Source organism: Myotis davidii, unplaced genomic scaffold, assembly GCF_000327345.1.
Source record: "Myotis davidii unplaced genomic scaffold, ASM32734v1 scaffold217, whole genome shotgun sequence".
In the NCBI taxonomy this organism is placed as follows: domain Eukaryota; kingdom Metazoa; phylum Chordata; class Mammalia; order Chiroptera; family Vespertilionidae; genus Myotis; species Myotis davidii.
Window position 1 is genome coordinate 5,073,722 of NW_006290034.1, and position 17,073 is coordinate 5,090,794.

The 17,073-nt window shown below is 42.5% G+C and overlaps 1 protein-coding gene across 1 annotated transcript in view; it reads right to left on the reverse strand.

The window, feature by feature from the left end:
• Positions 1-1,430: 1,430 nt before the first annotated feature.
• PSMA5 (proteasome subunit alpha 5) overlaps positions 1,431-17,073 on the reverse strand; it is a 17,519-nt gene continuing 1,876 nt past the window's right edge. Inside the window, exons 2-9 of the mRNA XM_006762971.2 lie at positions 13,904-13,970; positions 10,074-10,200; positions 7,564-7,631; positions 6,570-6,677; positions 6,421-6,479; positions 5,516-5,618; positions 4,431-4,517; positions 1,431-1,678 (exon numbers count right to left, since the gene is read on the reverse strand). Coding sequence (XP_006763034.1) covers positions 1,601-1,678; positions 4,431-4,517; positions 5,516-5,618; positions 6,421-6,479; positions 6,570-6,677; positions 7,564-7,631; positions 10,074-10,200; positions 13,904-13,970 — 697 coding nt within the window. The 3' untranslated portion in view covers positions 1,431-1,600. The remainder of the gene's footprint in view (positions 1,679-4,430; positions 4,518-5,515; positions 5,619-6,420; positions 6,480-6,569; positions 6,678-7,563; positions 7,632-10,073; positions 10,201-13,903; positions 13,971-17,073) is intronic.

The window sequence follows — 17,073 nt, forward strand, 5'->3', positions numbered from 1 at the left end:
AGGGACCTGGTGTTGTAAAATCAAGAGTTGATTATTTAAAACCAGAAAATCTGAGTTCAAATCAATTCCCAACAGCTTCATTTTCTTTCCAATCACACAGCCTTAGATTCTTCATGTCAAGTATGATAACATCTACTTCATATGGCCATTTTTGAGGCCCCTATAGATCAGTTCTTTAAATAATCTAGTCTCATATTATGGCAGCTCTACTGGGGGAAGTTCATAGTACATTCCAAAGTACAATATAAACTAATTCTGAATTATATCATTCTCTTCCTGATTTCTAATTGATTGCTAGTGAGGCCAAGATCATGAATTCAATTTTCTTATCTATTTTTTCATTTTTCTATTTTATTTCACTTTATTTTTAAACTCAGTTCTTTTATAGTCCTTAACTTTATACACACACACACACACTAGAGGCCCAGTGCACAAATTTGTGCACCAGTGGGGTCCCTTGGGTGGGCCTGTGGGATTAGGCAGAAACCAGCTCTCTGGCATCCCCAAGGGGTCCTGGATTGTGAGAGGGTGCAGGCCAGGCTGAGGGTCCCCACTGGTGCATGACCAGGGTGGGAAGAGATGTGGGAGGTTGGCTAGTCAGGGAGGGGCTATAGGAGGGCTTCAGGGCGTGTCCGGCCTGTCTCGCCAAGCCAAGTTCGGAGCTACCAGTCGGAAAGTCTGCCCCCAGTGGTCAGTGCACATCACAGCAAGCAGTTGATCGGCCTTAGCATATCATTAGCATATTATGCTTTGGTTGGTTGAACAGCCGACCGGACACTTAGCATATTAGGCTTTTATTATATAGGATATATGTATAAAAATTCCCAATTGTCTGTTAAGATACCAGAACTGCCCTAACCAGTTTGGCTCAGTGGAAAGAGCATCGGCCTGCAGACTGAAGGGTCCCAGGTTCGATTCCAGTCAAGGGCATGTACCTTGATTGCAGGCACATCCCCAGTAGGGGGTGTGCTGGAGGCAGCTGATTGATGTTTCTCTCTCATCTATGTTTCTAACTCTCCCTTCCTCGCTGTAAAAATCAATAAAATAAAAAAAATAAAAAAGATACCAGAACTGGTACAACACTGTTGCTGGCTTACCCCAACCCATCAGTGTTTGGGGAGGACCTCAAAACATGTTGTTTTGATGGTCAATTAGTAGCATCTCCTTCATATAAGGAAAGCAGCAAAAAATACCTATTTACTTAAGATTAACTACAGGACCGAAATGGGTGTACAGTGGTATTAATACCTTAAACCACTGGGAGGATCTGGATTAGTTTTGAGTTCATTGCCAGCACCCAAGGACTCATGATACAGTTACTCTGTTGTGAACAGATGTTCTGAGAGGATAGGGATATGAATACCACTATCATTTTTGACCCCTCACATAAGCATTGTGAACAAAAGACTGCATTAGAAGAGAATACTCTATTAACAAATATTTTAAGTTTTTCTTTATTTTGGAACTGCCTTTATGTACAGACATCATAAAAAAAAGCACATACGCTGCAGATTTTCCAAGGACTAGAAGTTGGAAATAAAAGTTAAGGGCAACCAGGAGAACTGAAATTGTCCCAGAGAAGCTCTGAGGATCACATTCCTTAAATATCCTTGATGACCTCTTCAAGTTCTTCCTTTGTGAACATGTGGAATTTCTGGCCAGGCTGCACAGTGGCTAACTGGAAAGAAAACAGTGAAGGGTTAATAAGTGGGACTCGGCCAGCCTGCTGATGGCCAAGAGACGCTGTGCTGGGGATGCAGCTGGTCACTAGGACCGCAGGGATCTGCTGTCCCAGGGATATCCTTTCCGGCAGCAGCTTCCGAAAATAGTTCTCTGACTCCAAAATAAAAATTCTCATTGACCAAATTTTCTATTTTGAGGTTAACCCACACATCTAAGTTAACCAAATGCCTGGTGTCATTGTCACTTCTTCAAATTACTTCAACAAGGATCACAAAAGCAGCAGCCACGTACATGGAGTCAGTATCTTTTTCTGTTAAAGATTCCTTTAGAAAAGCATATTTATACACATGCAAGTTGAGTTTGTGTATGTACCTCGCGTGACTTGGGCACTTTGTGCCTCAATTTTCATCGGTAAAATGGGGATAATAATAGCACCTACTTCATGGAATAATTATGACAATTAAATGTTAATAGTCTGCCAGTGTAGTTCAGTTGGTTGAGTGTCATCCCAATTACCGTAAGGTGGTCATTTCAATTCCTGGTCAGGACACATACCCAGGTTAGGGGTTCGGTCCCTGGTCAGGGCACATATGGGAGGCAACTGATCAATGTTTCTTTCACATTGATGTTTCTCTCCCCAACCCCCCATTCCCTCCCTTTCTCTCTAAAATCAATAAAAACATTTTTTTAAAAAAATTCATGGGGAAAAAAGTATTAATGTATGCAAAGTGCTTAGAACAGTGCTTAGAACATTATAATAAGCACCAAATAACTAATTGTTAACTATCATTGTTAGGTATTCTCTTTAAAATTGTCCATATGGCAACTTAACAAAAATGTTTTGTTTTTTAAAGAGGACTGGGCATGAAAAGATTTTATTAACAACTAGAGGCCCAGTGCACAGATTCGTGCCCTGGTGGGGTCCCTTGGCCTGGCCTGCAGGAATCGGGGAGAAACCGGCTCTCCAATATGCCCCAAGGGGTCCCAGATTGCGAGAGGGTGGTTCTCTGGTGAAGCACCCCAGAATTGGGCTCTCTCCTCTCTGGTTCCGGGTGCATCACCCAAGAACACAGCTGCCAAGTCACCACAGCTCAGCAGCTCCTGCATTGAGCGCCTGCCCCCTGGTGGTCAGTGTGTATCATCGCTACTGCTCGGAAGGTTGCTTAGACTTTTATATATATTGATGACAGGAATTCAGTTGTGACTTATCCTATCTAATAATAGACAAAGATTGAAATTGACCATACCTTCGCTACGCCTCCCATTGGCTAATCAGCAAGATATGCAAATTAACCACCAACAAAGATGGTGGTTAATTTGCATGCCTAGGCACAAAGCGGCAAGCGAAGACTGAAGGTGGCTCCCACCGCTGGAGCCGTGAGAGGCTTGAAGGCACCTCCAGCCGCTGAAGGTGCCTCCAGCCGCCAGAGCCGCGAGAGGCTTGAAGGCGCCTCCGGCCAGAGTGAAGGCCTGGGTCCCGGGTGCTGGAGGAAAACCGGTGGCAGCAGCCAGGGGAAGGGAAGGCCTATTGCACGAATCTTTTCGTGCAACAGGCCTCTAGTTAGTAATAATCAGCACTGACCACGAGGGGGCAGCTCCTGTGTTGAGCAGAATCAGGCCAAAACCAGCTCTCTGACATCTCCTGAGGGCATTTCTGGATTGCGAGAGGGTGCAGGCCAGGCCAAGGGACCCCACCGGTGCACAATCAAGGCCAGGGAGGGACACAGGAGGTTGGCCAGCCGGGGAGGGCTCCAGGGCATGTCCAGCCCTTCTCACTCAGTCCCAATCAGCCAGACCTCAACAGCAAGCTAACCTACCGGTTGGAGTGTCTGCCCCCTGGTGGTCAATGCACATCATAGTGACTGGTCAACCAGTCCACTGTCTGCCCTCCGGTGGTCAGTGCACATCATAGCGAGCGGTTGAGGGGGTCTTAGCATATCATTAGCATATTGCACTTTGATTGGTTGAGCAGACTGGACGATCAGACAACTGGATACTTAGCATATTAGGCTTTTATTATATAGGATCTTAAGGACTTTGCACATGGCTGTTCCCTCTTCCTGGAATACCCTTCTTGTCCTTTCTCCAGACATCACCTCTTTTAGGAACTTGCCCAATGCCCCAGTGTTGTTATATGCTCTTGTGACAATCCATTCTACTGCTGTCACCTCAAGCTGTTATTATCTGTATGTCCTCTCCACTGCACAGTATACAACTTGCATGGGAATTGGATTTTCTGTATCTGTATCCCTGACATCTATCATTGTACATGGCATAGAATGGGTCTTTAATACGTACAATGCTGAATGAATTCTATTTTTCAGAACCAACTCCTTCATGTGTACCATGCCTTCCCTCTTCCAGAACTTTTCCATCACTATCTAACCTCTGTTTTTATTTAATATTTTTCTACCTACTAGTTTCTTCTCAGTCCAAAGTATTTTCAAGTCTTTCCCCATCCTTAAAGAGACAGAAGTCCTCTTCTTTAATGCTACCCTCTGCTGTCAATATGTCTTGAGGAATCAGCAGATCTTGTTTGGTCCATTTCATTAGCTTCCTTTCACTCTGTAACTCATCGACTTCTGGCTTCTACCATTACTGCTTTACTAAAATTGCTTATTCAAAAGATATCAGTAACTCCTTAAGACCTGAGCATACAAAACTGTGATTTTCTTGATCTATTCAATCTTCAGCAACAGGAGCTAAGATACTGAACAAAAAAAAACAAACAGTAAAACCGAAAATACCTCTATGTTAGTTGCATTCAGCTTCTCCTCCATTACTTGTTTGAGGATGATGAGTGAGGACTTGATGGCTTCTTTCAGAGTCATAGACTTGAAACAAAGAGGGGAGGAAGAGTAGCCATTAATTGTACATAACCCCTCCTTCCTTCAGAGTCCCCCATGCCTCCCTGAAGAAATGATTTAGCAACTATTAACAAATCAAACATCAATAAGTACAGCGCATTACAAGTTTCTCCGGAATCCAAGTTAAGTGGTAAATAAGTAGAATACATTTACTCAGAGAAAAAGTCTTATTTTGAACCAGAATAAAGTCACCAACTTTCATCTTTGAAGAAGGAGAAAGGACTATCCTTCTCTAGTTTTCTTCTTTTAATTTAGAAGATAATATTGGTGATATCCTATGAATAATAATTCCTAAATAATCTAGCCCAATGGTTTGAAAATCTGCTCTTTTGCATTACCTTTTATACCGTATTTCCTGCAAACGTAAAACCAATACTATTAGGGGTTGATATGAGCAGGAATCCCTGTATGAACCACTGAATGATGAGTATGGCAGCCTTCAACCACAACAAGTTACCAAGTCTTCCCCTCCCAAAAGATAAAAAGTACCAAATGCCAACTTGCTTCAAGAGGCAGACTAGGAAGTATAACCTGTTAGGTGGAGCTGTGAAGAGCAAGGATAAACAAATTGTACCCATCTATGCCATCCACTCAGCAATAAGGAGAAACTACTGATGTGTGCAAAAACATGAATGGATCAAAAACAGCATGTTGAACAAAAAAAGGCAGACACAAAAATACAAATTGCATGATTCCATTCATAAATAGTATAAGAACCAACAAAACTATAGTAGTTAGCGTGACTGCAAGAGAGGGAGGGAGACAGACTGGAGAGGAGACTAGCACCCTGGTGGGGACAGAAGTTTCTGTACCTATGCGGTGCAGACAAGGGTATGTACAACTGTCAGAAATCTCAGTCTCTACACTTTTATTGTATAAGTTACATCTTGGTTTAAAAATAATAAAAGTGAGAATCGTTATCAGTATAGACGTGGTACACACCACAAGTGAGACTGCTTAGTTACCTTGTGGTAAACTTCTTGCAAGGAGCTCTGGGCACCCTCTGAAGCAGAGCCAATTGCTCGAGCATCACACTGTACAAAGGTCCCAGATGGGTCCATATGAAACCTGCAAAATGTCCCAGAAGAAGAGGATTAAAATGCTTAAGAGTGGTGGCATTTTTAAAAATATATATATTTTACTGCTATTTTTACAGAGAGGAAGGGAGAGGGATAGAGAGTTAGAAACACTGATGAGAAAGAAACATCGATCAGCTGCCTCCTGCACACCCCCCACTGGGGATGTGCCCTCAACCAAGGTACATGCCCTTGGCCGGAATCGAACCTGGAACCCTTCAGTCCACAGGCTGACTGACGCTCTATCCACTGAGCCAAACCAGTCAGGGCAGAGTGGTGGCATTTTACATAACAAACATGTCCTAAAAAATATAAATGCTTGGCCTGCAGTTAGAAAATTCCACCGAAATATGGAGGCACAGATCGAAAAGATGTTCTATGCCTGGAGAAACCAAATCTTTTAAAAAGTGTTTAAGAATACTAAGAGCCTCTTAAAAGGGGGGACTCAGAAGGAAGTATAGTATCGTGTATGTAAATTTGGCACTCGGGTGTGCCTATCTTAATATCTGAGGACAGAGATTGGGTCAAAATTCCCCAAGCAAAGCTCCAAAGCCCACCCTCTGGCTACAGTAACAAAGAATTAGCACTGGATCCAGTGGGGAATTCTCCAAAGGATCCCCAAATCTGTCTTTGTATAAGCAGCACAGGACCACTGACTTTTACAGTTAAAAGCCCTTCACTTTTTATAACTCTACAATCATTTTCTCAGTTGATTTAAACTACCAGTCTCTATCCCAAATTAAAATAATTCCCCCAAAAAAGAAGCAGGAAAAATATGGCCAAATGGTTCTTACAGCTGAGGTCCTTTCTCGTCAACTCCTCCAAATAACAGCGCTACACCAAAGGGACGAGACTAGAACCGGAAAAAATAAAAATAAAAGGTATTAAGATAATTGGTCCCAAACAAGAACAGCAAGAAAACCTGTCACAGCTTCACACTCACCATGGCACCCGGATCTGCATCTTCCTCTCCAAACTGCAGAGCCAGATTGGACACCGCCTGGGTCACACTCTCCACCGTCATTGTCTCATTGTAGGTGAACCAATGGTTCTGGAAGAGGAGCACAGCATGGTCGACCTTCCAAACAAGCAGGGCAGTACAGCGGCCCCCAGCCCACTACACACGCCCCTCCTGCCCCCCCTGAACTGCGCTTGGAAACTGAAGCTTCAAGCTCCAGGCTGTTTTCCTTAACACTGAACTCAAACGCTTGGGACAAGATGAGAGGAAGAGAAAGCTCTGGCGACAAACTTTTACCAGAAGGATTCCAAGTAATGCTGGACCGGAGCACTGTTCCCTAGAAAAACAGTTAGCCCCTCACACAAAGTGAATGCATAGCTGACTGCCACCTTGCCTATCTTATCGTTCTGTCAGTGTTGAGATTATTCTCACATTACTGACAGCAAACTTGCAAATGAGTGCAAAAAATTTTCCCCATCACATATTGTTTTCTTCCTAGTCTGCTCTCCAGGCAGCAGGTGCTCAGTTTAAAAAAAACACAAAAAACCAGTGTTCCTCACCAGCATTTGTCACCTGGTACCTCTCATTTCTCACCACAGGAGAGCTGCTGTGTGCAAGCCCAGCAGCAAAGGCAGCTGGGAGGAGAATGTCCTTTAGCTGTGCTTACCTCCTGCTATGGTGCTCCCACAGAAAGTCAATTAGGGAACAGAATGCAGTGTGATGCCTGCTTTATAGAAGGCAAACCAAAAGGAAGCAAGAGACTGTCAGCACCGTTTACCAGGGCTTCCCTACAGCTGCGATGGTTGGGTGGCTAGACTCCAAGCCTCTGAAAGTTGTGACTAGGGATTCTACCCAAATCATGCCCAGGAGCTATATCTGGTATTAACACAGATACCTGCAATACAGCCCACACAGCTATAGCATCACTAGACAGGAACTCAAGCACCACAGTAAAAATAAGAGATGATGCTAATTTTACCTGTGTCTCCACTCTGGCTTTATCAATTAAAGTCTTAGCATCAGCAATTAGCCCACTCATGGCACAACCTGTAATGTAAAAGCAACAGTGACCCAGCGGCCAATCCTTGTAGAACTCTTTCATCCACTCAGGAAATACAGAAATTCTGGAGTGGAACCATGGCGCCATTCAGCAACCCCACAGCAATATACCCACGAGAGCAGATGGGAAATGATCTGCTCTGAACGCCAAGTATAATTATATTACAAACAAATAAAAAACCATCCACAATGGCACAGAAGTCCAGCTGGTGAGGTAGAAGACAGAGAAGAACAGCTAATCAAACATGAATTTCCACATATTACATCTGTAAGCTTCCCGTTAGCACTCTTTGTAGACCATGATGCATTTTCAAACTAAGCAAACACCAACACTCCAACAAGAGAAATAAGGAAACAAATAGCCATCTTACTGTGGGCTTCGATGAAAGACCCTAGAATAAAATCAAATCCTTTTTATTTCCCTGGCCAAACCCAAGCCAACTAGCATACTGGAGGGAAGTTTGCCTAATGCTCCAAGATAATGAGCTTATGGCTGTTACTTTACATGCCATGACTCAAATCCAGATCTCCAGCCCAGGTCTCACTCCCATGTTTCAGACCCATAAAGCCAAATGACTCCCTTAATGTATCTACTTGGATGTAGGACAGACTCAAATCAGACTCCATCTGCTTCCTTGGCCTCCACAACCAATCAGATTTCAAAGTCTACCAATCTCCATGTCAGTGGTTCTCAACCCCTTTGGCGTCGAACGACCCTTTCACAGGGGTCGCCTAAGACCATCCTGCATATCAGATAATTACATGACGATTCATAACAGTAGCAACATGACAGTTATGAAGTAGCAACAAAAATAATTTTATGGTTGGGTCACAACATGAGGAACTGTATTTAAAGGGCCAGGAGTTTGAGAACCGCTGCTCTATGTGATTAACCCGTCTGGGACTAGTCCTTACCTCTCCGTTCTCTGGCCATGGACTTAGTTAAAGCCCTCATCTCTTTTTAGGTTAAAAATAATTTCTTACCTGCTCTCCCTGCCTCCAGTCTCAGCCCCCTTGACTCTACCTTCAATATTGTTACCAGGATGGTCTTTCTAAAACCCTGCGGGAGCATTACCTCAGGGCTTAAAGCCTTTCCCATTAAACAAAAGGATCAAGTTTAAGCTCATTCGCTTGGTAAGAAGGACTTCCGCCGTGGATCCCAGACTCATTGCTAGCCACAGCCCATCCACCTCCCAGTCATATCAAACGGCTGTGCCAGGGCATTTTTATTTTACACAAAGCTCTGCTCATTTCTAGTCCCTCTAACTAGAATGCTCGGATATAGCAGGCATTTGTTCACTTGGTAAAACTTCCTTATCTTGTAGAATCAACTCAGCTCATGCATCACCTTTATGGAATCCTTTTTTGAAAGTCCCACCACCACTGGCCTCAGCAAAACTAATTCTTTCCTCCTTTGTCCCCCCACTGAGCACATAAACAGCCTTTCCTAATAGCTAGGGCCTTAACTGCATTTACTTATTTATTTGCATGATCAGGCCCAGGAGTAGACCGTGTGCTTCTAGAACACAAGGACCATGTCTCGTTCCTCTCTGTATCCCTGGTGACTAGCACAATGGATGGCACATAGTTGGCTCTCAATCTGTTGACTGAAGTGACACTGGCCTACCTACAAAGACAGGTGCCCTGGGATAAAATTGTCACAATGTTCTAATCTTAAAAGACTGAATCTCAGCTTCTGTATCTGTGAAAGGGAATGTCAAGCTCCCAGAGTTGTCACACCATTTGGTTCTGATGCCTACCAGCAATTATTTTACCTAATTATTTTACCATTGTTTCATTAGATAACTAGATAGGTTCAGAAAATTTAGACAGACAACTAAAATGCCATGCTATCAATAAGTAGAATTACTCACTATAATGATGCCGAAGCTAAGGAAGGGGAATAATATCAGAAACAGAAAAAAAGGAGGGAAGTCGGGGGAGATAAGGAGTGAAGATGTCAATCAGAGAACAGAGGCAGAGGACTGATCTGGTCCAAGTCTATTATTCTTATACTCTCTGAACCTTCGTCACTGAAGACCCTCAGCATTCCTCTCTTCTTAGTGCACACCCTGGCTTCCTACACCATCCTCTGCTTCACCAGAATCCTCAGCTCCTGGTGGCCTCCTACCTGAGCTAATGTTGTGCATCAATGAAGACCAGCCATCACAGGGAGCTGGCCTATGATTCAACCTTCAGTATTTAAACAACCATGACATTTGCAGTCTAAGTGTGAGGGAGAAAGGAACTTCTGGGAGCAAGTGGGCGCTACAATTGCTTCCTACTCCTATATTATGCACACTGGCCTACTGCCTGGAAATCGACCGCTAACAAGGGAATAAGACCTTCATCTAATGAACCTCCCCTGGAACATCAAAGACTAATTAACCCAGGCCAGATCCTACAGAGCAGCTTTCCCCTGCTCCTTACCTATGTGAGCATCAATCTCTACAATTTTCTCAATGCTGCTTGGCTCCATGAGTGGGGAGGTAATTCTCTTCTCCACAGCTAGGCACACCCCCTCTGATGTCTGGATCCCAATGGCTGTAGAACCAAGCTAAAGAGAAACGTATTATGGTTAACATGTCCTGGGCAAAGAACAGTCTCACATACTCACCAGGAATCTTTCTATAAATCTTCACAAGACAGACCTGTAATCAGCCGTAGCTGGTACACATAAAAGGAGCCCCCTAAGTCAGTAATGTATTGCTCCTGTTGATGGCAAGAGCATGGATTTACAGAATTCTCAAAGGGAAGTTCAGTAAGGTCTTGAAAATATCTGAAAAATGATCAACTTGAATGACAATATTTTGGAGACAGGCAGATCCTAAAGTTCTATACATAGTGGGCAAGGAAGTAATAAAACTCTAATGTTTTCTCTGGACCTGGTTTCTTCTCACCTTTGCTATCTTGATTTGTTCCAAAAGTGGATATTCCTCGAATCTATGTGACCTCCAGAAAAATAATTTACTTTAAAAAAAAATACCACCACCAAGGTAAAAATATTAATTTTTCGAGGTCACTAGCAGTCCACAATATAGCTTAATTTCATCTCTCCATCTCCATGCCACCCTCCTAGTTACCTACCCTTCTGTCTCAGTTTCCTTGTCTGCAAAATGGAGATAATAACAATACATCAAGGAAGGTAAATTAATACATTAAAATGCTTAAAATGAAACCTAGCACATAATAAACGAGCAACAATGTTAATTATTCTTACTTGCCTATCTTACTTCAACAGCCTCCTACTCAGTCTCCCATCTCTAATTTCTCTCCCCCTACCTATCTTTCCTGTTATGGCCTGACAGATCCAGTAAAATGCTATTTTTATCACACTGCTTCTCTTTTTTTTTTTTTTTAATATATTTTATTGATTTTTTACAGAGAGGAAGGGAGAGAGATATAGAGTTAGAAACATCGATGAGAGAGAAACATCGACTAGCTGCCTCCTGCACACTCCCCACTGGAGATGTGCCCGCAACCCAGGTACATGCCCTTGACTGGAATCGAACCCGGGACCCTTCAGTCCGCAGGCCGACGCTCTATCCACTGAGCCAAACCGGTTTCGGCCACACTGCTTCTCTGAAGAACTAATATATCTCCCTATATTACCTGTAACATCAAATTCAAATAAGCTTCCAGAGCCCTCAAAACCTAACCCCTTTTCTCTTCCAACTTTATTACTCATTATTTTCCAACAAAATCCCTCAAGGATAGCCCAAGCCATTTTCTCATGCTGTGTTATCCCCTACCCTTGCACCTCTGCTCACGCTGTCTCCCTGCCTATCCAAATCCACCCACCATGCAGAAAGCCTTCCAAGACTATGTGTCCTCTCCCCTGAACCACCATTTTCTTTCGTTAGGTCTACAAAGCAGGGACTGCCCATGTGAGCACCAGACTCTGGGAGCCTGTTATTGCAAAGGATTCCAAAGAATTCCATGAATCATTCTGTATAACATGCTTACCATGCCCCATGAACAGGCTATTTTATAAAACATATCAAAATCAAGATGGTTTTCTTTTGTACACTTACAATTGCTTCTAATTCTATATTACAATTCTGCCTAAACTTCACTCCCTTCCCCCACCTTGGTGGGGACTGGGGAGAGGGAGAAAAGAGGGAACATCTAAACCAGTGGTTCTCAACCTTCCTAATGCCATGACCCTTTAATACAGTTCTTCATGTTGTGGTGACCCCCAATCATAAAATTATTATTTTTTTTAAAATATATTTTATTGATTGTTTACAGAGAGGAAGGGAGAGAGATAGAGAGCCAGAAACATCGATGAGATGCAGGATGTATTTTCATTGTTACAAATTGAACATAATTAAAACATAGTGATTAATCACAAAAACAATATGTAATTATATATGTGTTTTCCAATGGTCTTAGGCGACCCCTGTGAAAGGGTCGTTCGACCCCCAAAGGGGTCACAACCCACAGGTTGAGAACCACTGATCTAAACTGACTCTTTGTAGTGTTTAACGTAACTCATTAGAATACAAGTAACCAATTAGAATACAAGTAATCCAGGTACTCAGTGTAATAAAATAATTTTGACACTGACATAGATTTCCACCCCTTCCCCCAAGAACCTACTGTAAAAGCATTCCCTCATTCCTGTCAGCTATGTCTCACCCACGCCATCCGTAGAGTACCTCCAAGTGATCATTTCTACTTGTCAGCCATTTTTTAGTCATTTCTCCAGCTCCTTTCATACTACTAAACCCTTACAGTTATCAAACTACTTTCTCATCAGCTACTCATAGTTGTCAAGGCAACAGCCAGGCTAATTTAAAAACCAAGAGCCTGAATTTCACAAAGGTTAAATTATATCCATTAAGGGCCACATCACTATATCTATCCTATCCCAACCTAGGGCCAGGGAGATCAGATACCATCTCATTATCGCTAACTAATCTAGAAATTACTAGCGGGAAGGAGCTTAAAGGAGAACCTCCAAAATTGAGGCTTACTCAGAAACAGGCACTGAAGCTGGCCCATCATTTTCTGTCCCACTACCTATTGCAATGCTTCCTCCTTCACTTGTACATCTCTAACTAATCAGAACCCCCCTTTTCCAGATTCTCAGACAACAGTTTCCACTAACTCTCTCTTTCTAGAAGAGGTAGCTTGAAAGGAAACACACTAGCTCTCTTCAATCATGTGAGGAAATATCTTATGGAAGAGGTTGAAACATCCCGTGTGGTTCAAGAGCAAAATTAGAACCAATTAAAAGAAACGTCAGGAAGTTAGACTTTTGATTCAATACAAGGATAAATTTCTAAAATACCACAAACTATTTTCAAACAGAATGATTTATATAGTGAGAAAATATTTTGTTGCTAGACTGTACAAACAGAAGCTGTTTGTAGGGATATAGAGGTGACTGAAGCACAAAGGGAAGGGCTGGACTAGACCGGTGATTCTCAACCCTTGCTGGACATAAGAATCACTGGGGGAGTTCTTACAAATACTGATGCCTGGACCTTATCGTGGACATCCTAAATCAGAATTTGTATCATCCACAGCCCAACAAATATAGTTCCTACATGAGAACTTCAGCTTATTTTCTAACTAAATTTTCGAATACTGGGTTTGAACTATTCGATTTTGTTACTAGGTTACAAAACACATCTCTTGCCGAAACCGGTTTGGCTCAGTGGATAGAGCGTTGGCCTGCGGACCGAAGGGTCCCGGGTTCAATTCCGGTCAAGGGCATGTACCTGGGTTGCGGGCATATCCCCAGTGGGAGATGTGCAGGAGGCAGCTGATCGATGTTTCTCTCTCATCGATGTTTCTGACTCTCTATCTCTCTCCCTTCCTCTCTGTAAAAAATCAATGAAATATAAAAAAAAACAACAACACATCTCTTGTTCAATCTAATATAAATTTACAATCTTACCAGTAATACAGGTGATCAGTTAAATAATTTGTTAAAAATATCTCCCAGGTGCTAACTCTGGACTTCTATATCCCCCTCTTCATAGCCAAGATTCTCAACACAAACATATCCCTCCAAGCCTCTGAGAAAAGGTTACTTACATGATTATGAAGCAGTGATCTATTCAAAAAGTTTTAAAATAGATTTTAGGAATGGGATTGAAATTGTTATTAAAATGGTTAATAATGATGATTAAAGGGAGATAAAGAACATTTTCTAAAGGAATAGAGAAAACACATTTACTCTAAATGGTCTGCCAGCAAAGCATTATGTTGCCATGAAATTTCAAAAACTATGCCATTTGATACTATACCTTGATAGCCTCAATGGCATATTCCACTTGAAATAATCTTCCTTCAGGAGAAAAAGTATTCACACCCCTATAGTTAAGGGAAAAAAAGTATTAAAAATTTATCAGAAAAAATAAGCAAAGAGACACTAAACCCAAGTTCCTTGACATCTAGTTCAAATGGCTACAAGATGTGCACGCCATCATCATTCTCCTTTCCCACATGATCTTTAGTTGTTTTTTGTTCTTTTATTTTTGGTACATTAACAGCTTTTCAAGGAATGAAGCCCATATAGCAGGGGTGGGGAATGTCCGGCCCGCGGGCCGTATAAGGCCTGCAGGGTCATTTGGTCTGGCCCTGCCAAGCATTAGGGGTGAGCTAATTAAATGTTTGACCAAATATAGCAGGCTAATTTTTAAGTTGATCATTTTGAAAGGCCCGTGAATGATGTTATAAATATCCACATGGCCCTGGCAGAAGGAAGGTTCCCCACCCCTACTATAGAGAGAACACTTCTGTCCACTCCCAGAAAGTCTTCAAACTGATCCAAGGAGAGCACGTGATCTTCTGCCTCAATCCTGAATCAATCTGGAACTCCTTTAAAAAACTCACGCCCCCAAACTATGCGGCAATTCCCAAGAAAACGAGCATTTATCCTTATTCTCTTCCCATTGCATACATCTGATGTTAATATCTTACTTCTTAGTAAAAGTCAGTCACAGGTTTTCTGTCTTTATTTGTATGAATTAGTATTGCTACCGTAACAGCAGACTGAGTGAGATCTGTGTAGTTCCTAAAGCCAAACCTAGTTCAGTCACTCATTATGTATCTATACCAATTACATGCCAAACTGCTTTTCTCTAAAACACCTCCCCACCTTTCCTTGCTCCAGTCTGTTGGAAATTCCTATGGAGAAGACGCATCAATAATGGTCTTAGCTGGAAAAGCTTTCAGCACACAATGGGCACTTTAAAAAGTTGAATGAATGAAAATAGTTATGATCCTTGGTTTATGGAGTCTGGTCTTTGAAACATGTGACATGATATGTATAGCATAGTATAGTAGAGTATAGTATAGTATAGTATAGTATGATGTTTTCAAATTTACCAAAAACTCTTTTTTTAAAAGAAATCTATATATATAAAAGGCTAATATGTAAAGTGTCCCCTCGGGAGTTTGACTGGGAGACCAGGAGTTCGAGCGTTCACTATGATGTGCACTGACCACCAGGGGGCGGCACAGAGCAAAGGAAGGCGCCAGCCAGCAGCTGGAAGGCCCTGATCCACCCTGATCACCTTCCCCGGCCAGGCCTAGGGATCCTACCCATGTGTAAATTTCATGCACCAGGCCTCTAGTTTTATATAAATCCCCAAAATATAAAACAGATCATTTGAGTTGACATTTACCACATAACTACTATATGCCTGGTACTGTTACAAACCTTTAAATGATTTAACTCACTTAATCCTGAAAACAATCCTATGAAGTAGTATTCTAAGGTAGATACCATTTTACAGATGAGGAAGTTGAGACACAAAGAGGTTAAGCAATTTGCCCCAAATTACTCAGCATGTAAGAGGCAGAGCTGGAATTAGAATTGAGGCAATCTGAACACTGAAACCAGGCTTTAAACTATTCCACAGACTGCCTCTGGGAATTATTTTGACTAAATCAGGGGTGAAAGGAGAATCCCACCATCCCCCAGCCAGCTGTTGGCCCCAGAGGTAACATCCCTGATGTCCCTTAAAAGGAAGTTTAGTTACACTGGGATGCGAAAGAAAAATATCCCTGCGCTTTCTGTCTGTCTTTGTGGCGGCCCAGATTGAATAAGGGACTACAGCTGAAAAATAATTAATTAATTAAAAAATTTTTTAAAAAGGGAAGTTTAGGATTTTGAGGACCAGTTTTTTTTTAATCACTCGGAGAAAAGTCTGAGTGATTTTTTAAAAACTTAACAGGCCCTAGCCGGTTTGGCTCAGTGGATGGAGCGTCAGCCTGTGGAATGAAGGATCCCAGGTTCAATTCCGGCCAAGGGCACATGCCTGGGTTGTGGGCTCGATCCCCAGTAAGGAATGTGAAGGAGGCGGCCAATCACTGATTCTCTCTCATCATTGATGTTTCTATCTCTCTCTCAGCCTTTCCCTTCCTCTCTGAAATCAATAAAGAAATATTTTTTAAAATGTTTTAAGTAAATAAATAAACAACTGCGGGTAAGTTCTAGTTCTGCTACTGACTAGCTTTAATTCCCTCAAATGGAAAAGCAAAAACCAAACCCTATCCTGCCTCTGTCATAAGACAACCAGTACTGAAGTGCACAGAGCGTAAAGGACTCTGGAAAGTATAAAGTACGAGTCCAATGTGGTATTTTCATCCCAATTCAGGAACTTCACTCTAGGGAGGTACTACTTTGTCCTCCCTAATATGGGGCTCTGCTCTCGCACCTCTTCTCAAACTTTACTGTCTTCATGGGTTATTTCATTTATGCCAAGTACTTCCAAATCGCTCCTACCAGTTTGACCCCTTCCCGTACTAATCTAAATGCCTCCTAGCACTTCCATTTGGCTATCCCTTAGCACCAAACATTCAACATTTTCCATTCTGAAATATCTCTTTAAATCCAACCATTCTTGCAAAATCAACTCCATCTCCTTCCAATCCTGCTGCATTTTAATTTTTTAAACACTTCCAATCTCCCAGTTCCCCAAGATAGGAAGTTCTGAATGAACTGACTCATTCCTGCCCATCCTCTCCCATCCTATTCTATATAATAAAAGCCTAATATGCAAATTGTCCCCTCGGGCGGTCATCTGACTCAGAGTTCAACTGCTCGCTATGATGTGCGCTGACGACGAGGGGGCAACGCAGAACATGGCAGGCATCGGGGAAGTGTGTTGGACTACAACAAGATGGTGGAGCAGGTCAGCGGACCACACCAGGCCAAGGTGGGGTGCCAGGCAGGGCAGCAGGGCTGTGAGGCTGGGGGTGCAAGTTGGGGCCTGATCTCCGCAGGCCACCCCAAGAGACCCCACCCGTGCATGAATTCGTGCACCGGGCCTCTAGTATCAACCATAGGCCAAGAAATATCAACTCACATCAATTCCTCCTACACAGTAACTCAACACTCTCTTCCTCCCATGCTCAAGGCCTTCATTACCTTTCACCTATTACAATAGCCTTCTAACTGGTACTGACT